The sequence below is a fragment of the Numenius arquata genome, chromosome 24, assembly GCF_964106895.1.
Source record: "Numenius arquata chromosome 24, bNumArq3.hap1.1, whole genome shotgun sequence".
In the NCBI taxonomy this organism is placed as follows: domain Eukaryota; kingdom Metazoa; phylum Chordata; class Aves; order Charadriiformes; family Scolopacidae; genus Numenius; species Numenius arquata.
This window is the reverse complement of record NC_133599.1, coordinates 2769620-2796002: the sequence shown is the minus strand read 5'-3', so window position 1 is coordinate 2796002 and position 26383 is coordinate 2769620. Positions and strand designations below refer to the sequence as shown.

Genomic DNA, 26383 nt, shown 5'->3' with positions numbered 1-26383 from the left:
CAGCCCCCGGGCCCCGCAGCGGCCGCCCGGGCGCCGCCCGCCGCCGCCGCCGCGGCCGTAGGCGCCCCCGCTTTCCCGGGGGGAAACGGCGCACCGGTATGAAGCGGTGCCGGTCGGACGAGCTGCAGCAGCCCGAGGAGGAACCCGGCGCCGCGGGGGAGCCGCCCGGCCCCGCCGCCATGGAGGCCAAGCCCGGGGAGGCGGCGGCGGCGGCCCCCGAGGCGGGCGCTGTCCCGCCGCCGCGCACCAAACCCCCCGACCTGAAGGTGAGCGGCGGCGGCGGCGGCACCGGCCGGCGGGTACCAATGGGTCGGCAATGGGGCGAGCATCCCGGTGGGGTCACCGGAGGGGTCACCGGTGGGGTTACCCGTCGGGCAAGCACCCTATGGCGTTACCCTTGGGGTTATCGGCGTGGTGGGCACCGGTGGGATGTACACCTTGATGGGGTACCACCATCCCCACACCCTGGGCCCCGCTTTGCTACAGGTGTCACCTTGGAGGATGCGGGATGGCCCTGGGATGGAGATGCTCCTGGATGACAATGCTCCTGGGATGGGGATGGTCCTGGGATGAGGATGCTCCTGGGTTGGGAATGCTCCTGGGATGGGGATGGTCCTGGGATGGGGATGCTCCTGGGATGAGGATGGTCCCAGAATGGGGATGCTCCCGCAATGAGGATGCTCCTAGGATGGGGATGGTCCTGTGATGAGGATGCTCCTGGGACAGGGATGATCCCAGAATAAGAATGGTCCCAGGATGGGGATGCTCCTGGGATGAAGAGGTTCCAAGCTGGGATGCTCCTAGATTTGGGGGTGCTCCTGCACTGGAGATGATGCTCCCAGGGGAGGCCATGCCCCTGGGGTGGGGGTGCCCTCGCAGTGGGCCACCTCCCAGGGCTGAGATGCCTCGTGGCAGGCTTGCACAAGCACGCGTGGGGCTGGGCACCACCGAGGCCGTGGCCCTGCTGCAGCCTGGCCCCCAAGAGCAGCAATAATAATAGGGCGGCGGTGGGAGAGGCGGGGGGACCCTGGTGACACCACCCGCCCTCGGCAAGGGGGCTGCGGGCACGAGGGATGCACCCCGGGGCAGGTCTGGGGCAGGCGGCCCTCACCCAAGCAAGCTTTTTGGGGGTAACAGGGCTATCCCCCTGCCGAGGGGCTGAGCAGACCCCGGTAAATAACCAGCAGAGTCACCCCAGCGTGGGGGCGATGCCCGGGGGACACCAGCCGCTGGGATTCCTGCTGCGGCAGCCGGGAAGCGCCGGTGTATAAATGGCCCCGGAGGCTGCTCCTCCTGTGCCTTCGGGCTGTGTCCGGTTAATGAGGAAAACAAGTTAACGCGGCACTGCAGCGCTGCGGGAGCGAAGGGAGCCGGTCCCCGGCGGCAGGGACGCGGGCGGGCAGGACGGGGCGGTCCCGGGTGAAACGGGGCAGAAATTTCCCCGTGGGTTTGGAAGCGGAGCAGCTCCGGAGCCCCGGCCGTTCGACAGGGTCCCGCTGGCGTGGCCACGGCGGGGTTTTGTGTTGCAGAGATGAATTCCCTGCTCGTAACTTTGGTGTTTTGAGGCGCCGCAGCACGTTGTGGCCGCGGGCAGAGCGTGCTCGTGGCAGCGCTGTCAAAGGCGATGGGGTGGGACGGAGGTGCCGCTTCCACTCTTTGGTTTCAAAAAGACCTGGATAAAAGTGGGCAATGTCCCTGGTCACCCCAGGCATCCAGGATGGAGACCCTTGCTGTGGAGCACCCCAGCCTGCCGCTTGGCTTAGAAGGTCTTACCGGCACCGTCAAGGTCACATGGGAGCTGGGAAGCATGGCCAGGACTTCCAGGCTGCTGCCGTGCCTGCCTGCATCCCTTCCAGAAGGGCAGCCAGGAAATAAAAACCCCCGTTCCTGCAGGAGAACTCAGCTGCTTTAAGCACAAGAAGCCCCAACAGTCACAGGATGCTGTTTGCTGTGACACGCGGTGCCTTTTCCTCAATGTCCGAGCAGCAGCTCCTGCTCCTGAGGCCGTTCTGGCTTTGCTGATGCGATGATCTGAAAAGTCCCTTCCAACCTAGACAATTCTGTGATTCTATGTACAGCCGCTGCTGCTAACCAAAAAAAACTCTGGAGGGGAGAGCCCTGTGCCAGGAGAAGGCACATCCATGGGGATGTGGTGCTCGGGGCCACGCAAGGCTTGGTGGGGTGGGACACCCCTACCTTGAGGAGGCTCAACTTGGCTTGGCAAAGGTGATGCTTCTCATCCAGGTCATCCCTGGGCCTCTCTCCGTCCCACCCAGGGCCCTTTTCACCCACAGAGGGGTGGGAGTGTGGGGCAAAAGGAGCCACAGCCTGTGATGGGGACGGCCACCAGGCCAAGCGTTCCTTGGGTGGCACGTCCAGCTCAGCTGGAACTCAGCCCGGCCCAGCTCGCGGCAACAGCAGTGGCCAAACCCCCATTGATTTTATCGACGGGAGCAGGATGCCCTAATGCAGGTTTGCTTCGCGGTGCTCACCTTTAACGCATTTGGAGCTCAGCAATTAATTGCCCGCATGGAGCGAGCCCTCGAACCTGCTTCGCCGGGCAGAACGCATGAAAAATTGCGTCTCGGTGCTGGCCACAGCTCCCGCGGCAGAGCCGGGCACCCTGCCTGGCCCCGCCACAGACACCGCCGATTCAGCCACTTCGCCTCTTCTTGCTACAATTAGTGGCATCATTAATATCATTTTAAAGTTTTCCTGCCCCAAACACCACCACCACCACCACCACCACCACCCCCCCCCCCCGCCGGGTTCGCCACGGTGGGGTGGGTTCCGACCAGCCGGTCCTTGGCCCCTCTGCTGTCCCCGGGCTGGCCCGGTGCCACACACCCGGACTCATCTCCCCCGTGGACGCTGAACAAGCGTCAGATGCGAACTTTCGCTCCTGCCAGCCGCAGATGGATTTGAGCTGGCAACCTGGAAACAACAGGCTGCCTCGTGTCATCTCCAGCCCCTAACCCTGGCGGATCCGCCGCAGCTCTCCGCTCCCCAGCCCCGATTCCAGCTCCTTCGCTGAGAGCGAGGGCTCCATTAGGGGAAAAGAAAGAAAACAAAAATGGAAAAAAATAACAAAAAAAACCAAACCAAAAAGAAAGTTCTGGCAAGGAGCGAAGCAGATGCATGACACAGTTCTGTTCAAAAATATGTTGGGTGGCAGAGATTTCTGTGCTCTGCAGCAGAGTGACTGGATCCATACAAAACACTGCAGGAGGAGACATCCAGCCTCTCGCGGCTGCCGGGGTGTCCGAGGTGTCCCACCACCGCTTGGTCCCACTCCCACTTTCCCCAACCTCTCAGAGCTGGGTGTTCGTCCTGGGTGTCTCTCTCTCTTTCTGATTTCCCAAATGGGCTGATGTGGCCAAGGGCTGAAAGTTGAAGCCCGACATCATTTCCATCTCCAGTTTCACAATCTTGGTCTTCATGGCTCCCACCTTTCCCTCCTTTGAACCTGAAAGCCGAGATCAGCAGGAGCAAGATCAGGCAGTGACCTGAGCCCTTCCCTCTTCCCAGGGCCTGATCCAAACTCCACATCCATGTACAGAAAGCTTCCCTTGGGCTTCCTGGAGCTGGGGAACCTCTCCCGGAGCTGGAAAACGTCTCCTGGAGCAGGAGAACATCTCCTGGAGCTGGGGAGCCTCTGCTGAGGAGGAGGGAGATGAAGGACAAGGGGAGGTCCCACCATGGGATGTGCAGTCCCCAGTACAGGTCCTGCCCCGAGCAATGATGTTGGGACAGGGGTGGCTGGAGGGGACAGGGTGAAGGATTAACCTCATGGTTATTCATGGCGGGTCAAACCCACTCAGCTCATTTATTTTTTCCAAGGGTCCCTCGCTACGAGGGGATGGGTCTGGGGGTGGAGACCCCTGATGTGGTTCAGAGACACTCCCCCCATGGTGGAGCCTGTGCAGGCTGCTCGCTGCAGGGAGGATGCAGAGGATTCCTCCTCTCCGCAAAGGTCACCAGCCCCTGTTCTAAACAGTCAGGTACATTTATATTTAATCCCTCGCACGAACAATTTTCCAGGCATATTTTGGTCCTGAAAGGACACTGCCAAGGTGAGCCGGCTCCCCTGCGGTTCGTGGGATGGAGCTGTTGTCAAGCAGCTCGAGCAGGAGCAGCGCGGTCCCTGGAGCGGCCGCATCCATCATCTCCCGGGGGCATCGCCCAGCAAAAGCTCTCAGGCTGTTGGCAGGGACCCCGGCAGGTCCCCGCTGCGGAGCGACATGCCGGGACCCCCCAGGAAAGGGGAGCAGCCCCCCCCCGGGCAGGGTGCAGCCAGGAAGACAGCGTGTTTCCCCGGGGTTTGTGCCAGGCGCGGTGGAGGAACGAGGGCTGGGGCCGGGTTGCGCTGCCCTCCCGGGAGCTGTGCCACGCTGCCCACGCTCACGTTGCTGTGGGCCACTCAGCTGAGGCCAAACGCTCCGTGCCCAACCGCCTACGGTCCCAGCTCCCCCCAAGATCTGACACACCCCCCCCACCCCCATCCTCTCTTCCCACCGAATTTCATCTCGCAGCATCCCCGCAGTCGGTTTGGGAGACGCAGAGGTGACAGACGTAGGAGAAGCGGTCGTGGGCTGCCACTCGCTGTGTTATTCCCCCGGGAACACATCTGGCTCCTCTCGGCACCGGCAGCAGAGATCTCGCTCCGCAAATGCCACCCAAGGTCGGGAGCTCGTGGGGGTCCACAGCCCCCCCCACATCTGCCGGCCCCACAGATGTTATTCCGGAGAGCATTTAAGGAGCTGTGTGTCACTACAGCGTTTTGGTAGTGCATTAAACAACATGACTAACGTTTGTCACATGTTTGTTCTCTCATCCTGTCCTCGGGAGGAGAAGCGTGTGTGGGGGAGTGCTTTATTTTCCATTTTAGAACATCTATACGTTTTCCTCGGCGTTTGTGGCCACGGGAGGAGCGGGAGAACCGGGGCTCGGGATGCTGGAATGAGATAGGGCTGCGAGGGGCAACCAGGCTGGCTGCCACCCTGGGGGGCACATCTCTGCCCCCAGCCCCAGCCTGGCTGCTGGCCGTGGGGTACAGGGTGGTCGTAGGACCCCCTTGCTGGGGACCTGTAGGATGATCAGCTGGAGGAAGCAGCAGGAGGACTAGAAACCTTGTGTGGAGGTGAGCAGGACCTCCTGGTGTCCTGCTGCTGTGTGTGGGGCTGCAGTGGTGTGGCCCTTCCCTGTCTCCCTGCGCGGGGAATGGCTCCCCCGTGCCTTAACATAGAGAGTGCTGTGGGATGGGATGGGACATGATGGAACAGGATGGGATGGGATGGGACAGGACAGAATGGGATGGGATGGAACAGGATGGAACAGAACAGAATGGGATGGGACAGGATGGGATGGGATGGAACAGAATGGGATGGGATGGGACAGAACAGAATGGGATGGGACAGAATGGGATGGGATGGAACAGAACAGAATGGGATGGGACAGAATGGGATGGGACAGGACAGGATGGGATGGGATGGAACAGAATAGGATGGGATGGAACAGGATGGGATGGAACAGAACAGAATGGGATGGAACAGAACAGAATGGGATGGGACAGGACAGGATGGGATGTGATGGAACAGAATAGGATGGGATGGAACAGGATGGGATGGAACAGGATGGGATGGGATGGAACAGGACAGGATGGGATGTGATGGAACAGAATAGGATGGGATGGAACAGGATGGGATGGAACAGGATGGGATGGAACAGGATGGGATGGGATGGAACAGAACAGAATGGGATGGAACAGAACAGAATGGGATGGGACAGGACAGAATAGGATGGGGTGGAACAGAATGGGATGGGATGGAACAGGATGGGATGGGATGGAACGGGATGGAACAGAATGGGATGGGACAGGACAGAATGGGATGGGATGGAACAGAATAGGATGGGATGGAACAGAATGGGATGGGGTGGGACAGGACAATCTTCCACTGTGTCTGTGCAACACCTCCAAAGGGCTGCAGAGTCTTGGCTTGGAGCCTCTGGGCAGGGATATAAATAATTAATAATAACAATAATTGAGCAGGACTTCACAGCACGCAGCTGTGCTATAAGGTCATGGCAACAAGATCCCCCCCATCTGCGTCTGCAAGCCGAGTAAGAGGTTTGGATGTTGGGGCAGAGCTGGAAAACCATTTAGTGAGAAACTGGGAGGTTTCATGCCGTGTGGCCATTTGGCAGCGGCAGAAACACCGGCCCTGGAGAGCCCGGGATGGGGGATGTACCTGGGTCTCCCACGGGACATTGCCAAAGAGCAGCATTCCAGGCAAAACCAGCCATCTGAGTCACTGTTTTCCTGTAAGATATGATGGTTTGGGTTAAAATGGGGTTTTTTTGGCTCTTGGCTTGTCCCCACGGTGTCCCCACAGGGCTGAGACTCTGTTTTCAGGACGGGTACGTGGGGGGGTTCACGCAGCCCCCTCCCGGCTTCTCACATTTTAGCAATTAGTTATCATCAGTGAATAAAGAGGTAAGAAAGAGGCAGAGGGAGCGACCGTGCTCAGCCCAGCGCTGTGCTCAGCCGAACCCTGTGCCTTGGCCTTCACCCCACCCCGGCAAGAACCCATCCACTTACGGGGGCCGTGATGCAGGAGCCGCTCCTTCGAAGTCCATGGAAACAAGTCCCCGCTGCTGCCGCCGAGCAGGAGACCCTGGCTGCATTAATGGGAAAGACAAAAGAAATAAAGATATTTTTGTATTTATCTTAGCATTTTGCAGCTGTCTACGTTGAGAAATTAATCTCCGTATCCATTGCATCAGTTATTAAGCAACGGCTGTTCCAAAATAGCCCGGGCAGACGCTCTGTTCTGAGCCACGAGTAGTTTTTGTGCCAGAAAAATGCCTCTGCTTGGGAAGCGCAGTAATAACCCGGAGTGACATAAAAACCCGGAGTTTTTACATCAGCAAATTCACTGCAATAGCCGTTGCAGAATGGCTTGGTGGTGGTGACCGCTCCTGACAGCTCTTTAATGCAGACAAGCCTTTAGCTTGACGACCCCCTGATCCGGTGGGGGTTCAAGCCCAGGACAGCAGGGCTGAGATCCCTCTTTTTGCTTCCCTCCCCCTTTTTCCCATGCAGATCCCTTACCGTCCCGCTGGAAGCCCTACCTGCAGAGCCCAGGAAAAATTCTTTCAGGAAAACTTGGAAAGGGCCTGAGGAGGGTTTCTTTTAAAAGGTGAATTTCTATCAGATGGAACTGTTGGGCCAAGAGGCCCCTGAGGGCAGCTGGCTTCCACCTCCTCTCCGGTGCTGGAAAAACATCCTCTCCGTTCCTCTCCTTTATTGCTGGCTTGGCTTTTACTTTGTTTTCGTTACCCTCAAGGAAGGGAGTTGGCTGTTCCTTTTCACTTGGACCTTCTAAAGGGCAAACTGCGCATCCAAGGGTACATATGCCATACCCTTGGTGGTAGAAATCTGTGGGTTTACAGTTGTTACCTATCTAATGCTGTCTCTGTTTCCATAGAGACTCTATAAATAGAATAAAATTTAAATCATTATTTCCTGGAGTAGCAATTTGGCACCGTGGATTTATTATATATTTCCTAGGAAAAACCAAAAGGATAGAAATTTTCATTATGAATGGATAACAGGAGGATTAAAGGGTTTGCCTATAGAGTTTAGTGACACAGGATCTAATTGCTGATTCCTTGTCAATATTACCGGTGTGACGAGAATTAGGCCCCTATGGATTTGGACCTCGTGCCTTTAATGTCTGGGGGTTTTAGGAGACGGAGTCCTTTGTGTATGGCCATGAAATCCCCCACAGTCTGCAGCTCCCGGAGGTCGTGTCTCAATCACTGCTTTTCTAAAAGCCAGGGCTTTTGCCAAGTGTCTGCTGGGGGCTATAAGTAGCTCCCAGTTCTGTGCCCGCTTCACGCTGGTTTTCAAGCATGAGCTAATGGCAGCACCGCCGTTACGGGAACCAGGGTCCCTGGGGAGAGCCCCAGCCGCAGTAAATCTGGGCTGAAATGCCCCTGAACGTCAGCAAGGCCAGGACTGGCGTCCTCAAAGGTAGGGTGCTCGGCTTGACTCCAAAACAGAGACAGAGAGCACCGGGGCAGAGCTCCTGCCTTGTCATCTGCTGGGTTCCCAGTAGCTGAGGCTGCCTCGGGAGGTGAGAAGATCTTTCGATGTCCCAAGGTTGTTTACGTGCTGCCTGGGAGCCACGATGGACCGGGGATCTGAGATCCACTGAGCCCTTTGCAGATGCTGCCCGTGCCGCTGCCCCCCCCCGTTCGATCACACACAGGGGATTGTGGGGAGCACCCAGCCAAAATCTCCCGGGGATGCAAATCTGGACGTTCCAGTGACTGCGGGGAAACCGCTCCGGGCTGACCCGGCTGTAATCAAGAGCACGATCTGTTCCACCATCCATATTGCATGACTTCGCTGTGGCCAACGTCCACCCCGATTCCCAGGAGCCGTCACGAGAAAAGCCATGTGCTCTGTGGGAACGTGAGTCTCGGCCCCCTGGGAGAGGAGACCCGGGGGTACCCAGGGGAGCGCCGTGCCCCCATCTCCTGCTGGAAACCAGTTGCTGCCCAGCGGGGACTGGATTTGGTGGCACTGGGCCATGAGCTGCGGTTTCACCCCTGTAAGTGAGGCCAGCCTGGTCCGTGCTGCGCTCAGAAGCCATGGAAAATCCCTCCCCAGTGAAAAGTCCTCCCTGATCCTTCCCGGAGGAGGTTTGGGAGAGCAGGTGGCTCTTGGCAGCGCCTCAGTGGCCCAGGCTCCAAGGCTGGGGATAATCCTGGTGTTTCTAGGGAGGGAAAAGGCAGCTCCATCCCCGTTCCCCGCAGGGTTGGGGTCTCTGCGTCTGGCATTGGCTGCAGCAGGGACCCTCCTCCCTCCATTGCTCGGAAGGGTCTTTCTGCTCCTCTTGCTACTTTTAGGGGTAGCCAGTGCTCATCGGAGACCTCCCTCCGGCATGGGGAATGCTGTTGGAGCTGCAGATCTGCTGTCCCAAGCCACCGTGTTCAGCCCTGTGTGCCATCAAATGACAACTTATGCTTAATACTTTTCCACGGGTATAAAGTGCAGCGCCGGCAGCAGGGCTTCTTCCCTTCCGCAGATCCCTTTCTGCTGGTGTGGAGTCCCCAGAGCCCTCCAGAAGCTCCTTAATCCCTTGGGCTTCATGTTGTGGTTTGGTGCTAGTGTGGGCACCATCCATCAGAGCTCTGTGTGCAAAAATGGGGCGACGCTGGTCCTTCCTGACAGTCACAGGGGTTGTTTTCTCTCCTCTCCTGCAGAAAATCCAGCAGCTGTCCGAAGGGTCCATGTTTGGCCATGGCTTGAAGCACCTTTTCCACAGCCGCCGGCGGTCGCGGGAGCGGGAGCACCAGAACTCACAGGACTCGCTGCCGCCGCACTACGGCATGTCTGACCACGACTCCCCCGACGAGAAGGAGCGCTCCCCGGAGATGCACCGCGTCTCCTACGCCATGTCCCTCCACGACCTCCCGGCGCGTCCCACCGCCTTCAACCGGGTGCTGCAGCAGATCCGCTCTCGCCCCTCCATCAAGCGGGGCACCAGCCTGCACAGCGGCAGCCGGCGGGCCAAAAGCGGCTCGCTGGAGCCCCAGAAAGGGAGCCCCCACCTCGTCCGCAAGGCCCCCCAGGACAGCAGCCTCACCGCCATCCTGCATCAGCACCAGGGTCGCCCCAGGTCCTCCTCCACCACCGACACTGCCATCCTCCTGGCCGAGAGCGGGGCCGTCTACCTGCTCACCGAGGACACCGAGTGCCTGGCCGATAAGGTAGGGCTGGCACGGGGACATCCCTGGGTGGTTGGGGGGTACGAGCCCATGCTGGGGCAGGACTGGGTGTGGAGCACCCCAAAATGCTGCCGGGAGGACACCATACCTTGGGACAGCGCTGGTGACACCAGGTGTGCAGGACGGCGGATGGCAGCCCCTGCCTGGGAGCGAGTCGGGGTTGATGCTCCTCTCACGGGGACATGAAGCCAGGGACATGTCCCGGTCCAATTCCCAGAGTGGGATTTGAGGGAAAGGGACCTGGCAAGAGCTCTGTGACCGTGGGATGGGACCCCCGGCGCAGGGTCGGAGGGGACCCTGGAAAGCCCAGCGCTGGGTGTCTACAGGGACTCAGCCAAGTGGCTGCAAACTGGTCCCATCTGAAGCGATTTCTAAACCGCTCTGTGCAGAGCTGATCGAGAGGATGGTATTTCCATCTAGCGTTTAGCCCCGTTAATTATGAAACAGCTGAGATTAGCGCGGTGGCACGGCTCGCTGAGGACAAGGCGCAGGTGGTGAGAGGCGCTCCGGGTGCCGGTGGGATTCCCTGTGTTGGCTTCTCTCCTTGGCCTTTGGAGCCTGGGGGGTGTCACATTCTAAAACCACTCTGTGCACCCTGGGAGGCTAGAAGCATCCTCCTCTTTTCTTTTTTTTAAATTTCCCCAAGAATACCAGTAGTGAATTGGCAAAGTGGTAGGGCTTGGGGTGGGGAGATGGCCGCGGCACCCGGCGGGGGCTGTTGGGTGGGCGTCAGGGTGGCTTTTACAGGAATGGCTGTGTAATAGGGTGGCAGTGGCCGGGCAGAGCTGCCGGGGTGGGACAGTGGCGGGGGTGTCAGGTCCACGCGCTCCTCCCAAGCAGAGGGACCCAGCGGGTGTAGGAGCTGGGGGCGATGCTTCCCACGCACCCCCCCGCCCCCGCCAGCCGCTCCTCTCTGCTTGGCACCCAGTCTCCCAGAGGGAAATCTGACCTGGAGACTTCTGCTGCCCTCTGAGCTAATGGAAAGAGGATCAACCAGATACTTTTTCTTTCTGTTTTCGCTCGGCTGTTTCAGGGCCGAGCCGCAGCTGACGCTCGCAGCCCGCGGTGGGTGCCAGCGCTGCTGCCCTGCCACAGCCGTGCGGGGACGGGGCCACGGCCGGGACGTGGGAATCTGCTCCCAGAGGACAGACAACGTTATACTCACAAGAAACGACTACCCAGGTCCTCCTCTCCCCCTTTACAGTGTGCAAATCAGGGCACCCCGACCCTTCCCTGGCAGTCTCCCAGACCAAGTGCCCGAGCAGGGCCGGGAGTCCCTCAGGTTGTTCATTTGAGCGTCTGCAGCCAAAAATTCTTCCATCTGGCCAGTGGCATCGGCCTTGCAAGGAGCCCGGTCCCACTGAGCCCTTTGGGGTTCTGGCAGTGGGACAGAAGTACCCGGAGGGAGACGAGAGCAGAGCCGGTCCCCGTCCGCTCCGGGAGCGGCACAAAGAGCACAGAAAGGGGATGAATAATTAACTGCATATGTCACAAAGAGTAATAAGAAGAGAGGCGATACTGGGGCCTTTGTGAGGCAGTGGAAAAATAACCTATTTAGAGAAACAAGAGCTATGTGATATTCTCATGCCGTGTTATTTTTCCGTAGCCCTCAGTAAACCCAGCCTCAGGCCCACGGCAAAGGCAAACTGGGTTCCTCTTCCGCGGGGACGGCCGGTGCTGCCGTGCCCTGGGCTCCAGCACGCCCCGCACGGCTCCGCCAGACCCCGGCAGGCGGGTTCGCACCGGGGCTTTGGGCCAGCAATCACTTGACATCCCCCTTGCCTTGTCCTGCCGGGGTCAGACACCTCCTCCCCATTTCACCCTCCGTTTGGAAGCCAGGGGTGCACAGGGCTCCTCCGAAAGAGCCGTTTCCCCCCCCGCCCCCCGAAATTTCATGCTGAATTTTCCACCCGTTGCGTAAGGGCCTGAGCACATGCTGGATTAATCCCTCATGGGATCGCTCAGCCTCAGCAAGCGCTTTTTGAACAGCTATTGATATTTTTTTTTCTTTTTTTTTCTTTTTTTTTTCTCAATTAGGTTCCTGCAGTTTTCCCTTCCCTACCTTCACCTGCATCGGTCCCTGCATATACGGTTCCTCCCCCCCTGCACCCCCTAAGTCCCCCCAAAAGGCAGTGGGGAGCAGATGGGGTGGCTGGAGGAGGCGAGAGGGACCATGGCATGGTCTGGGCATTCGGCTCTGGGCACCGGTTCTGGCTGGGGGTCGTGGTATAACCCAGAGATGCCTCACTGCCCTTCACGGGGAGCATCGCCAAGCGGTGACCCCCCTACCTGGGGCTGGGGGGGCCAGCAGTGGGCAGTCACCACCGCCAGACACTGGGGACAAGGCTTTGCTTTGCAGGGTGATGCCCACCTGGGGTATACGTATTTGTGCCTCCCCCCGCAGCCTTCCACACCGCACTCTGCCCACCTCGTGCATGCAAAGAGCTGCTCCCGATGAGGATGGGGCGACTGCGATGTCCCCTGCCTCCCACTGGCAATTCCATGCAGCTTGGCACCAAGGTTTTGTAGGGTGACTCTGCTCTGAGAAGCGGTATCCGGCGAGCTGGGGGGGCCGCTTCTCCGGGGCTGTGGGTACCAATGGCCAGGAGCACCCCTGGATTTCAAGCAGCCGCTCTCCCGTGCGTCCCATCACACATGGCTCCCTTGCTTAGCCAGAACGAGGTGGCGTATTTGGGGTGCACATCGGTGTTGGTGTGTCCGAGGAGGCACGTGGCCGGTGTCGGTGTTTCACACGAGGACATGCCTGTGGACACGGTGACACGTGTGACTGCGGTGGTGACAGCGGCACATTTGGGGCAGGGGGAGGCTGCGGGTCGGGACCGCGCGTGGCGATGGGAGCCATGGGAGCGTGCTGGAGAGCCTTCTCCTTATCTCACTAATCTCCTGCTGGTGACCCGCCAGCGCCTTGTGGGAGAGGCGGGCGGACGGGCATTACCGGCTGGCACGGCCGCCGAGGCCCCGGCAGCAGCGGCTGTGGGGTCTCCCCGCAGCCCCCGGTCCCCCGTGGCCGTGGGGTCAGCCGAGTGACAGTGCTGGCGGGGCAGAGCATCCCGGGGGGACCCTCGTCCCCGTCCCCCTTAGGGCGGCCGGAGCTGGACCGGGGCGGCCGTGGGGTTTTGTGCCTGGTGCTGCCGGGGAGCTGCGCGGACGCCTGCGGGGACTGCGGGATGGTCCACGTCCAGGTGAGCCCCCCCGTCCCCCCTCCGGCACCGGGGCCCCTCCGAGCCCCACCAACCCACACCGAGCGGCGGCGAGCGGGAGGGAGCCCGGGCGAGCGGGCTGGATCCGGGGCCGGTGGCCGTTAGAGGGCAGCGTTACCGCACCGGCGTGCACGGGTGTCTGTCCGTTCGTCCGTCCGTCCGTGCGCACCCCGCCCGCCGGCTTCTCCCCGGCATCCCAGAGGGACCCGCTCACAAGTGTCACGAGTGCAAGTGCTCAGCCCCGGCCGGCAGCGCGGCTCGGACCCGCGGAGCATCCCCCGAGGGGGGCGAGGGGCCGGACCCTGGCCGGGCTCGCTGCCCGCCTGCCCTTGGCATCCCTCGGCAAATGACAGCACCAGCTGCCACCGCTGCCCGTGGCCCCCCGTGCCCCTCCCGGAGCCGCCTTGGCCCCCCGGCGCGGATGCTTCTCCTGTGAGACACAGGGGAGGGACGGGGGGCAGCAGGGGGGCTTCGTGCCACGTCTCTGCTTTGGGCTTGCGGGCCAGGGAGGGCTGCGGAGCAGCTACGAGCCACGCTTATTTATGGGCTGGTAGCCCAAGTGTGCTGTTTCCCTGCTCCCGTCTCCTCTCTACTCCCCTCCTGCCTGCCCAGTCTCTGCGGGAGGTGGTCTGGGGGCTCTGCCTTGCAGGGGGGCCCTGCCCTCACAGCCCCATCCCCGCCATCCTGCTGCCTCAAGGGCACCAGCGCTCCCAACGCAGGGCAGGATTCATCCCGCTAAATTTAGATGCTGCCGGGTCAGTGGCTATATCAGGGTGAGAGGGATTAGAGCCAGCAGAGAGAAACCCGCGGTTTCTGAGCATCCACCCCGCGGGCTGCTGTGGCCCATGGGCACGGAGGGGTTTGGGTGAACGGTGGCCAGGAGGTTCTGGGACAGCTCAGCCCTTGCCCCAGAGCCTCAGGGCCACCAGGCGAAGTTCATCTCCCCTGCCCAGGCATCTGCTTTCTGGCTGCAGCGTGGCCAGCTCAGCCCTGGCGCCCTCCGGCCCCACTGGCATCCATCCGCCTTCGGTTTCAGGGTGGGGACGTGATTTCTCGCCTCCTACAGCTCCGGTTACCCAGAACCGGTCTCAGTTGACAACTGGGATGGGGACTCCGCACAGCCCAGCCGGCACCCCTCAGGGTTGGCACAGCCTGTGGAGGGGCTGAGCAGCCTGAGCCTGGCTCCAGCTCAGAGGGGAGATGCCCCAGAGCCGGGGACTTACCGGTAGGATGGCGGGTTTGCTCCACGGTGCTTCTTGAGTATCCTTTCTGTGCGGTGGGTGAGGACGTGGTGGTGGCAAGGGAGGTTAGCTGGGCACGCTGGGGTGGCTCTGATGCTGGTGAGTGCTTTCCTGCCCCTAAAACTCACTTTCGATGGGAATTTTGGGGTCCTGGGGCCAGCGATCCTAAAAGCAGAAGCATGAAGCTGAGCTCCTGAGCTTGTAGCCTGCTTTCTGGAGGTGCTGAGCACCTGAGGATCCCCGAGGAGCTGGCAGGAGCTAAGGGGATGCCGGACCTTCGAGTTTCATTGCCTTGGTTGCTGTCCCCACGTGCCTAACCCGGGCAGGGTTTCCCCTCACTCTCTGTCTCCCCAGCTGGGAAGCGGGGCCAGCACTTCCATGTGCTGGGGAAAGTCTCTCGCATCTCTTTAGGAGGATTTGCTGACAGAGGCAAAGCACATCCTCCCCTCCCACCCAAACTCCGGGTGAATTCTGGTGTTAAAATCCCAGAGGAAGGAGGTAAAATAGGCCAGCAGTGACTGCAAAAGTGAATAGAGGGAGCGGTGGTGTAAAGCTGCCCTCCCTGCAGCCCCCTGGCATTTGGGGCAGGGTCCTGAGGGGGTGAGCTGGGGGTGCAGAGACCCTACAAGTGCCAAGGGTTTTTTGGGGGAACTGCTGAGCTCCGCTGCAAACCGGGCATCCCAAAACCAGGGGTGCGAGAGTGTCCAGGTTGGCTCCTACCTCTGTTTCCTTACGTGTCGCAGGAGAATGAGAGTCTGTGAGGGAAGGGTGATGGTGGGAACTCGTTCCCTCACTCCCATCGGGATGGCGCTTCGAGGAGCACTTTGGGAAAAAGCAGATAATAGCTGTGAAGACAAAGATACCCGAGATTGCTGCTTAATTAATTCAGGAGAAGAAGAATATCAGACTCTCGTACTGATTCACCCCCCAGCAGAAGACATCGTGTTCCTCAGCCTTCGTTTGACATATGGCTGTTGTTTCCAGCCCACCAGCAGCTCCCGCTCCCGGAGAGGCAGGGACTGGGAACGCCACCGGCCCCGGGGGGATTTGGGTCGAGCGGGTGCTGGTGTGTGGGGCAGATGCTCAAGGTGGACAGGGCAGGACTGGGGGAGCAAGGGTTCATGTCCGTCCCGCAGTCTGTCCTGCCCGTCCCCTGCCACCGTGGGCAGGATTTGGCTCCTGAGTCAGGATGAGCAAAGCCAGGTCCTGCCTTGTGACTCTGACAGCGCCGGGCTCCTCACCCCGTGGCTCTGCCTCCCCCTGCCTTCTCCCTCAAACCCTTCCTACGCAAGCTGTCAAAAATTCCGCCCCCCCCCCCCCCCCAGTTGCCCAAAGCACCCTGTTAGAGGTGTTGAAACCCGGCAGCGGCATGGGCTGGGGGTGCTGCTGGTGGTTTCAGTGCTGTGTCACCCAGCACCATTGCTGGGGTTCCCAGGGTTACTCCCTCCAGTAAAAACAACAGTGGGAATTTTCCCAAAGATTCTCCAAGCGTAGGAAGGGCCCTGAATAGCTTCGCCCATGAGGGATGGTCACTTAATCATCTCCACAGAGGTGTCCATCCCGGTGACCTGCAAGCCCAGGGCACAAGGGATCGTCCCTGACCCGGGGGATGTGGTGTGGAATTAGGAAACGCTGGGATCCGTGTGGTATGGATGGGCACAGAGTCAGCGGGACTTCCCAAGCCCAGGGCAGGCAGCGGGGACGGATCCCCACCGCCCCCAGGATCTGCCCGTCTGTTCCCACGCAGCCGCCTTCCATGCAGGGCTCTTTGCCGGGTGCCGTGCGGGAGCCTGCTGCCACCCAGAGCCCCGTGGGATGGTGGCACCATCCCAGCTCAGACTGGGGACCGAGGAACCGCAGCGGCTGGTCTGTTTGTTCTCTGCGTGGTTCGGAAGGCAGCCCGGGCAGGCAGCGCTCGGCGGTCCTGTTTGTTCTCCCAGCACAGTTGGAGGAGCGGGACCGGTCCCTGCGGCACCCAGCCTGTTCTCGCTCCCCGAGGCTCCCTCCCGTGCTCGCCAGCCTGTGCTGCTTGTTCTTGGCTGCTTCGTCCTGCCTCCTCTGCAAACACACGCCCTGCCATCCTCTGCCCCTTCGGCTCCTTAACCGCAGCCATGACAGACGGAGAGGATCCGGCCGCCTCACGGAGCACCGGCCCGGCGCTTTGCCGGAGCGACCAGGGCATCCTCATGCCGGAACCACATCCTCCCGACTCCTGTCCCGGGAAAAGGATATTGCTCTTTAATTCTCTGCTGGGTGTCTTTGTAAGTATCCCCCCCTCTGCTCTCCTTCCTGCTCCTAGGCACCGGCAAGGCAAGGACTCGGGATGTCCAGGAATAAGGTGGTACCTGCAGGCTTCCCCAAGCGGGGAGCAGATGAGTTTTGGGGCTGGCCCCAGCGCTTGAAATGAGGGAAATGGAAAGCAGAGCTCGGAGGCCGCAGGGAGGGTGTTTTCCAGAGTGTCTTGTGCAGCTGGGGTTTTTTCCTGCCCTGCTGAGGCTGCAGAAGAGCGATGGGAAGTGACCTCTGGCTCCTGTGCTAAAAGGAGAAGTGATGTTATGAGAGATATTAAAGCAAAGATGAACGTCCCTCAGTAATCTGCCCCGTGTCATGCCCGGAGCCATCCACGGCTGGGGGCTTGGCCAGGCTGCAAAATCCACCCCCGCTGGGGCAGCTCGGTGGGACCGGAGTCCCTTCCCCAGGGTGGCTGCGCACCGTACGGTAGGCACAGCTGGTTTCTGCTCCTGGTGGGTTTAACTTACCGGGGAATATGCTCTTCTCTGTGCCCTTTGGCACACGGACGACACCGCAGCCCGCTGCCAGTGCCTGCGAAGGGCAGGGGTGTGCGGGGAAGGGGCTCAGCACTGGCAGGGTGCCCTGCATGGTGCCGGTGCCGCAGCGGTGGGAGCTTGGGCTAGAAAGGGCCAAGGATCTTAGTAATTGGTGTCAAACTGTGCTTGGGCAGCTTCGCATCACAGATCGGTCCGTGATGGGCTGCTCCGGCTCTGCCTCTTCCCCATTCCCAGTACCTAGAGCTGCGAGCGCGGGCACCAGTGCTGGAACTGGTCCAGGAGGGTCCGTCAGCGCCAAGCTAAAGGATGGGGGGGGGATTCAAAGAATTCCATTCCCAGTTCAGAGCTGCCCAAGCGGAGGCTGTTGCTTCTGTGCCTGTTTCCTCGTGTCACTCCGGTTATCTCCAGCCACATGTCTTCCCGTGGCCCGGCAGCCCCTGCCCCAGACCCGTCAGAGCCCATGTCTCCTGGAAGGGAAATCTTCCTGCAGGGAACATTCGCTGCCGTCACAAGGGCGGTGTCCGTGGCGAGGTTTAGACGTTTGCAGGATATGGGGGGACTGAGACCTGGGGATGGTTCTTTTATGGAGTTGTCGAACCAAACCTTTCTGACCCATCTGTGCCAGGGCAGGTTGGTTTTGGTGGCACCCAACCCAGCTGCTAAACCCAGGCAGGGGTGTGCACCACAGGGTAGCTTGGAGGTGCAGCCCTGCACCCAGAGCCTCTCCGACATGGCAGGTTACGCTTCCAGAGCACAGACGGACGTAGGGACAGCCTGAGAGATGGTGGGAAGCAGGAGGCTGAGCGGTGCTCGGCTTGTCTCAGCTGCGGGAGCAGCACGGTCTTCCCCATTAAACATGCATCTGGGTCACCATCAGCTCATCGGTCCGGCCGGTACAATTCAGTGTGTGGCTGAAAAGACTTCCTAAGCTGTTGTTGTTTTGTTGCCTTTTTTGAGAAATAACTAAACCGGAGCACTGCAAACGGAGCTCTCTCATTTCGCCCATTGTCTGCGGCTGCACAGATGCTTTGGTCTGTGGCCACCGTCGGTTTGAGGTTCCAGCATCCGCAGGGCACGCTGAGGGCTTTGGTCTGGCACAGCGTGGGGCCGTGGGCTTCAGTCCTGCTTCCCTCAACCGCTCTTATCCAGGTCTGATCCTGCAGCACTGGCCACATCAGCCCCGCTCTGTGCAACCCCATGGGTTTGGGCTGAGTCAAACGCACAAGCTCCGGGGCTCCTTTCTCACTCAGGACTTTTGTTTTGGCCTCTCACCAGCTCTGCTGGCCCCAGCATAAATGCGGCACCTGGGGGGAGACTCCAAAATGCCACCGGCTTCTGCAGAACCAGAGCCTGCTGCCATCCCCGCTTGCTTTTCAGCCATCCCATTTAATATCTTTTTAATTGCACATGAAGCATCAAATGGTTATTATCTGGTCAGTCGGCTGGATGTTTTTTCCGTGCATTGCGTGTTCTCCCGTGGCAGAATGGGGTCGGTGCAACCTTCCCCATCGCTTTCTGTGGCACGAGCGGGTCGGCAGCATCCCAGTGCGTGGCCAAGACACTGCCTGGTCCCGACACAAGCGGCCAGTTCCCAGCTTTAAGCTCCCTCGGGCTGCCCCCTCCTTGCTTGGCGGCTATTTTGCCCCACACATCGGTCCCACCCAGGGTTTTGCTTTACGTGTGCCTCCCCCCCTGCCTCTCCTGGGCGTTATGTCCCGGTGTGTGACACAGCAGATGACAATGGCCCATCCCGACCCCCTGCGTCAGGGCACAGGCAGCGTATGGAGCTGGAGGCGTGTGAATATCCCGCCACAGGGACGAGGAGGGGGGGTTTGCATTACAGCCCTGAAAGCTCCAGTCGCTGAGAGCTGTAAACAGCTCGGGCAGATTTTCCTGAGTCGGCAATCCCTCTGCACCCACCGGCTCGGTGCCGACGCTGCGCTCGCTCCCGGCACGCTCGGCAGGTCCCGGGGGACACAGGGCCAGCCCTGACGGGGGGTTTGCAGGAGGGATCTCCTCCTCCCTCCCTCCCTGCTGCTCCCCTCAAACTTTGCTGCCTTCAGCTGCCGCTTTCCCCCAGCCATGGCAGCCAGCGCTGCCTGCCCAGCGCTGCCGGGCTCCCTGCCGTGGCGAGGAGGTGGCCGAGCAGCCCACGCCAACTAGCCCTGGGGGACCCGAGCCCTGCCTGCGATGGAGGTAGGTCCCGGCAGCCGGTGGGGTTGGAATAAGACCGTGGGGAGGATGGCGATGGGGAGACAGGGACCAGCCAGGGCTTTCGGTACCTCCATTCCTAGTGCTCAGTGAATGAAACCCCCTGGCATGATCCGTGCCGGCGCAGCAGAGATGGGGTGGGAAGCTCCGCTGCGAGATGAAACCTTTAATGTGCCTCCCTACATTATGTAAGAAAAATTAATTCTCAGGCTGGTAAATTAGTGGATGCAGCTGCTGCCGGCCCATTGTGTCCATCCAGGGCTGGCACAGGGGCAGGCAGGGCACAGAGGGGGACACGGGGCTGCCTGCTTCACTCTCTGATGCAGGCTTGAAAGGAGGGTGGGAAGTGTGAGTCAGGGCTCCTGCTTCTATTTTCAACGCCTGGGGTGGGTAACGCGGTCTGGTGGGAATAGCAGCTCCGCTCCGGGAGGCACAGGGCTGCGAACACATGTGGGGACAGGGATGGGGACACCCAGAGTGACCCCTGTAACGCTGGGCTAATTGCAATCACCAGCTCACAGGACAGATGCTGTCCTGAATTATGCTGATCAAGTGCTCTGGGGAAGAGGGGCTGTGGAATCACCCACATTTAACGCTGCCTGTCCCAAAATCAAGCTCCGCACGTCCACTGCCCACCTGCATTTCTCTGCCGGCTGTGGCCTCTCCATTGTGGCTTTCCAGGGCCACCAAGGGCTTGGGGCATGGTGACACCTATGCAGCAGCTCCTCGGGTCCGCCCTGCCCGCCAGCATCCCCCCACAGCCTGGTGGTACTTATTGTTTCCATGCTTGAAGGTGCATATGGTCCTTCCCACGGCCGTTTTGTCCCCGTGTTGTGTCTCAGCTGGCAACCACGGTCACACCTCGTAGTGAAAGTCCTCGCTCGGGGTCGATGCAGCAGAAGCCACGGCATTAGCTCATCCGCTGCGTGTCCCAGTGGGCTATAGGCTACGGAAAACAGAATAGTTCAGGGCATGAGTAAGTGTCTTGAGAGTTTTGTTATGAACTTTGCAATAATTGTGCAATTTCTTAAGAATGGGTTTAAATCCCTTCCCGGCGTGGGTGTGCCGGGACACCCACATCTCCGCGCTGGGGACACGGCCCCGAGCGAGCTGCTGGCCCCGAGCTCCTCACCTGCCACCTGGGCTTTCTTCCATCAAACCTGCAGCAGCAAATAAACCAGCATTGCATAATTGCGCCCGGCCGTGGCCCTCTAAGTACTGTTTGCTCAGCTTATTAGCTTGAGCCTTTTGCATATCTCAGCTCCCCTGGGCTGAACTCTGTTGATAAGAATAATTTTTTTCTTCCCGCGTCCTGCATTCCTCCTGCATCCCACATCAGCCCCTGCTCTCCCCTCCGAGCCCGCCTGGAAAACAAGCCCTGGAAAACAAGCGCTTTCATTTCGATGTGCCTACCAGAAGGTTTTCTGCATGTGGGGAAAGTGTGGCTTTTACTAATCCCCCAGTTAAATCCACCGCACAGTCATTTAGGCTTGCTGGGATTTAGCAGGCGCTGTCTGTTAATACTGCAGAGATCGGTATTGTCTTTTTTTAGTTGTTGTTTTCAAAGCAATAACCTGATGTGGCTTTTCTGTGATGTGCCCAAGAGAGCAGAGCTTTCGGTGGGGCTTGGGGAAAGGATTTCACCCCAGCCAGGTCAGCGTGGATGGGCAGCATCGGATCCACCCCCCTGGTCACCCCCCATCCTGCCCTCCCTTCCCCCTGTACCCCCAAATATACTCCCATGAATAACTCCAAAAGAATAGCTTTGCACGGGCAAAGGTTTGGGTGATTCCCAAACCTTTGGGTGATTCCCAATCTTCTCCCTGTTGGGAAACACAGTTTGAGCAACTTCTCTCCTTCACTGGCCCGGTTGGGGTTTCCCTGTTTCGGCATCTCCGGCACTGTCTTTTCCTTTGCCGTGACCAGTTTGTCCCTCACTGTACAGAGAATTGCAAACATCTGGGTAAAAAGTCTGTTTCCTGCTGCTTCTAATTTCTGCCCCTCGATAAGAAACCGAAGTGAAACCCTTCGTGGGGCAGCTGAAGGGCCCAGCCCAGCTGAGCGGCTAAGAATAGCCTGGCAGCGGGGTCTGAAAACTCTGCAGATTTTTTGGGCATTATTTAAAAAAAAAAAAAAAAAAAAACCAAACCCAAAAAGGTGCTGATCCAGCTCCCAGCTCTGCCCCGTGTCCGCCTGCGGGCTGGGAGCTGCCAGGTCTCCCCTTCGCTCTCACCCTCCAGCCCCTGCCCCATGTTACATTAACGCTGCTGCAATGGAGAGAGGAGAAAAGCCTTGGGGAAGGGGCTGGGGGTTGCTCCCCCTGAGCTTGTGGTTGTCTGCTTTGCCTCCCAAGGAGGCTGAGACCCCCATAACAACACCACCCCACCCCCCCCGCATGAAGCACCAACACCCCCAGGCTCCCAGCAGGACAGCAGCGCCGGGGGAAAAGGAGATACAAGTAAATAAGAGGAGGGGAACGTTTTCTCCTGCTTTTCCGAGCCCCGCGTGGGACCTGCTGCAGACGGGAGTGTTTATAAGCAGCATCTTGAGAACATTCCTGCCTCCCGCACAAGGCATTTCCTGGTGATAACACACTCCTAAGTAATGATCTCGCAGCATTATCCCTATTAAAGGGTCATTCGGGGAAAGTGTGATGGAAATTAGAAATTATTCAGGTCTGCCAACAGTATTTAACTTTCAAGCAGCTCTTAATTAGAAGCCAGGAGCCATTTATACAACCACTGAGATTTGCATAAGAATCTGCATGTAAAACCCAGCAACTGGAAAGATTTAGTGATTTATTTTTTTGTTCAAGTGGCAAAGCAGCGGTGCCCGGGTGGGGGAGCGTGAGGCAGGACCCCGGGTTGCACCCAGGCTCTGCCACTGATTTTAAGCGTGGCCTCAGGCAAGTGATTTCCTCTCCCAAAGCTCCTATTTTTCCATCTGTGAAATGAAAATCAGCACGTGTCCGAACTCTCTGGGTGGCAGCTTGTGCTCACAGAGGGGTCTGGCATTGCCAGGTGGGAAACCTCGGAAAAGAAAGCAAAGGAGCCCCTGCGCCTGTAGCCCCTGGGGATCGGGAGCTGCTCCCGAGTCACCCACAAATTGGGGTTATGGCAGAGTTTCTCTTCAGCTGAAAAACTCCTGTGTGCATCTCGGCTAAAAGCCAAAGACTGAAATCAAGACTGAAATACCTCCGGGTTGCTCAGTCTCTGCTCTCACCACTGGGTTTGGTGGGAGATTTGGTGACGGGTTCCAGTTTTAGCTCCTCTCTCCATTTTCCCGGGCTGGCGCTGGGTGTCCAGCAGCGCAGAAACGCCGGTGCCCGTCTCTGCAACAGAGCGAGGGTGGAAAGTCAGAGTCAAGCTCCCGGCGGCGGCTGCTCCTTGCTGAAAGCAGTTGGCCAAAAACAGCCCCCAAACCCTAATTATTTTGTTGCTGCACCCTCTAACTGGCTTATTCCCGGGACGGCAGTGGTATGGCTGGGAAATGCTTAACCAGCCGGAAAAAACAACAACTTCTCGCTCTTTCTCTGGTTAACTATTCTCCTGCCCAGCTCTTGTCTCCCTCTCCCTCCTCTGCCCCCCTACCCTGTTCCTCTCCTGCCCCCTCCCCAGGGGGGCTGCCTGGGTGTTCGCTCCCCCCCATTGAGCATCACCCTCCTCTCTCTTTTTGCTCGCAGCTGGACAAAGGGGACGTGACCGCGCTCAGCCTGCCCTCCACCGCCGGGCACGGCGACGCTGACGCCACCGTCTGCCTGGACGTCCCCGATGGCACCCCTGACCCTCACCGGACAAAAGCCGCCATCGAGCACCTGCACCAGAAGATCCTCAAGATCACCGAGCAGATCAAGATCGAGCAGGAGGCTCGGGATGACAACGTGGCCGAGTACCTGAAGCTGGCCAACAACGCGGACAAGCAGCAAGCCTCCCGCATCAAGCAGGTTTTCGAGAAGAAGAACCAGAAGTCGGCGCAGACCATCGCGCAGCTGCACAAGAAGCTGGAGCACTACCACAAGAAGCTGAAGGAGATCGAGCAGAACGGTCCATCCCGGCAGCCCAAGGATGTCTTCCGGGACATGCACCAGGGTCTTAAGGACGTGGGTGCCAACGTTCGCTCCAGCATCAGCGGCTTCGGCGGTGGCGTGGTGGAGGGTGTCAAGGGAGGGCTCTCGGGTCTGTCCCAGGCCACCCACACCGCCGTGGTCTCCAAGCCCCGAGAATTTGCCAGCCTCATCCGGAACAAGTTCGGCAGCGCGGACAACATTGCCCACCTGAAGGACACGTTGGATGACGGGCACCCGGAGGAGGCGTCGCGGGCTCTCAGCGGCAGTGCCACCCTGGTCTCCAGCCCCAAGTACGGCAGCGACGACGAGTGCTCCAGTGCCACCTCCGGCTCGGCTGCTGGCAGCAACTCAGGGGCAGGACCCGGTGGCTTGGGGAGCCCCAAGTCCAACACGCTGGACAGCCACCACAATAACTTCGACACCATCCTGGAGGAGCTCCGGGAGATCAAGGACAGCCAGTCGCACCTGGAGGACTCCATGGAGGACCTCAAGGCCCAGCTGCAGCGGGATTACACCTACATGACACAGTGCTTGCAAGAGGAGCGGTACAGGTAGGGACGGGTGGGTGCCAGGGTGGCTTTTTGGGGACCACAAGGTCACCGTCCTGGGCTCCTCACTGCCAGAACCCCCAGCAGCACTGCTCCCATGGAGGATCATGCAGTGCTTCCCCTTCATCAGCCATAATCATCTACAGCCAAGAGCGGGGTGGGTCAGAGGGGCCGGGTGGTTTCCCCAGTGTCTGGGGAAGGAGGGCAGGGGGTCCCTGGAGGGACCTGCCCACCCCAGCGTCCCTTCACCCCGCCATGCGCAGGTACGAGCGCCTGGAGGAGCAGCTGAATGATCTCACCGAGCTGCACCAGAACGAAATGACCAACCTGAAGCAGGAGTTGGCCAGCATGGAGGAGAAGGTGGCCTACCAGTCCTACGAGAGGGCACGGGACATCCAGGTAGGGGAGCACAAGGGCTCAGCCCCCCCCACTGCACCCTCCATCCATGGGGCAAGGGAGGGACCCTGGGCTGGGAGGGAGGGTGGGCAAGGGGCATCCCTTTCTCTTGCACCCTGAAGATGAAGTCCTTGCTGCAACCCTGTCACAGCAAGAAGCAGGTACCTAAGCCATGTCCCCAAAACCCCTGTCTGTGCCTCAGCAAGTCCCTGCTGTGCTAAAGTCCCCAGGTGCAGGGCAAGGCTCTGGGGGGATGGCTGCAGCGCTGGGCTGTTACGAGCCACATGTGGGCCACCACAGGCCCCAGTGTCCCAGTTTGGGTCATCTCCCTTGCTGCAGTAGGCACCGAGACCTTGCCCATCGCAGGCAGTGTGGGACGGGACATGCCTTGCACGTCGCATGGGCCAAGGGTTTGCAGAGGGAAGCCCCTTCCAGAACAGCCGGGGTGGTCACCATCACAAGGGTGGCACACACTGGAGCAGCAAGGTCTCAGAGGATGGGGCAAATTCCAAAAGCCCTCCTGGGGCATCCTTGGAGCCACTCCTGACGTGCTATCCTGACATGTTGTCTGTCGCAGGAGGCGGTGGAGTCCTGCCTGACGCGGGTGACCAAGCTGGAGCTGCAGCAGCAGCAGCAGCAGGTGGTGCAGCTGGAAGGGGTGGAGAACGCCAACGCCCGGGCTCTGCTGGGCAAGTTCATCAACGTCATCCTGGCCCTGATGGCCGTGCTGCTCGTCTTCGTCTCCACCATCGCCAACTTCATCACCCCGCTCATGAAGACCCGCATGCGCATCCTCAGCACCGCCCTGCTCGTCCTCTTCCTCTTCTTCCTTTGGAAGCACTGGGACTCCATCACCTACTTTCTGGAGCATGTCCTGCTCCCCAGCTGATCCCCAGCCTGGCCACGGTGGCCCCAGGGGCTTTCCATTTCCCACAGAGGAGAGGGCGGGGGGACAGTGGTCCAGAGCCTTTGGGTTGTTTCTTCACGTGCTCGGTTCCGTTGCTTTCCTGATCCTCCATCCTTGCCGCAGCTGGCGGCGATTGCTTGGAACCAGGATCCGTCAGTCCTCTGGGATGTTTGAGGAGGGTGGGATGAGGAACACAGAGGAGTTTTGGAAGAAACTGGTGATTTATGAGGCACTGGGTTTTTCTAGAGTTTTTTGGGTTGTTTTTTTAAATTGTCGTTCTGTTCTGAAAGTCCATGAGAAGAAGGTCTCCTGCAGAGCTCTTCTGTCGGTGGGAAGGATTGAGCTGGACTCAGCTACCCAGCTCTGGTAGAACTTTCTGCAGAGAGAGGAGAGGGGTTACTTGGGGCTGGGGTTTCTCTCTCATCCTTGAAGACCAGGATGGCAAAAAGCTTCAGTCCCGGCATGGAGCGAAAGCAAAGTACGTGGCGAAGGAGAAAGCGGGTCCAAGGCAAATGCAGCAGGACATGCACATCCCACCAGCCTCTCCCAGCCCCACCACAGCCTGGCCAGGACAGAGCAGGGCTGTGACACTGTCCCTGTGTCCCCATGGGAGCCTGGGCAGACACAGTGGACCCGATGCCGGGCACAGCCCCGGCACAAGTGAGATTCCCTCTGCTGTTTTCCCTTCATTTATTTATTTCCCCTTCCTTTGGCTTTAGTTGATCTGATCTCTTCAGGGACACCCGGACTTTCCAGCATCACGCCTCTGAGTTTTACAGCCTCTGCACCGTGTCGTGTGTGTGTGTGTGCGTGTGTGTGTGCGGTTTTTAATTTAATTCAAGACTCTGTTTCCATTTGTGAATCAAAGCTGGTAGAGCCGGAGCAGGGAGGGGGGAGGCGAGCAGCTGCCTTCCCAGCCTCCCTGGCCCTACACAAGAGCACAGCATGCTGTCTCGGATGTTTCTTAAATTATTTCATACATATATATTTATGTAATATATCTATACACACACACATATATATATAAATATATATATATAAAAGCATATGCACAGTCAGATCCTCCTCTGGTGCAAATGGGTGACACCCCACCGACTCTGGAGGCCCTGAACAAGTTTGCCTCAGCTGAGAATTTGGCCCTTAACATTTCTGTGGCACGTGCCAGCCCCGTGTGCAGGGCACGGGGGGCTCAGGAGGGACAGGGGG

The 26383-nt window shown here is 59.3% G+C and overlaps 1 protein-coding gene across 3 annotated transcripts; it reads left to right on the top strand.

The window, feature by feature from the left end:
- Positions 1 to 98: 98 nt before the first annotated feature.
- On the top strand, positions 99 to 26117 carry TMCC2 (transmembrane and coiled-coil domain family 2). Of its 3 annotated transcripts, XM_074163261.1 has the most exons (7): positions 255 to 266; positions 9274 to 9738; positions 12912 to 12927; positions 17375 to 17412; positions 22943 to 23877; positions 24138 to 24273; positions 24848 to 26117. In XM_074163261.1, exons 2-7 carry the CDS (start codon positions 9301 to 9303, stop codon positions 25157 to 25159), a joined length of 1875 nt encoding a protein of 624 aa, XP_074019362.1. In that variant the 5' UTR covers positions 255 to 266; positions 9274 to 9300; the 3' UTR covers positions 25160 to 26117. The 3 variants fall into 3 exon arrangements, with proteins under 3 accessions (XP_074019360.1, XP_074019362.1, XP_074019361.1); XM_074163259.1 differs by lacking the exons at positions 12912 to 12927; positions 17375 to 17412 and having other exon boundaries at positions 99 to 266; positions 9274 to 9780; XM_074163260.1 differs by lacking the exons at positions 255 to 266; positions 9274 to 9738; positions 12912 to 12927; positions 17375 to 17412 and adding an exon at positions 18906 to 19245.
- Positions 26118 to 26383: the final 266 nt, after the last annotated feature.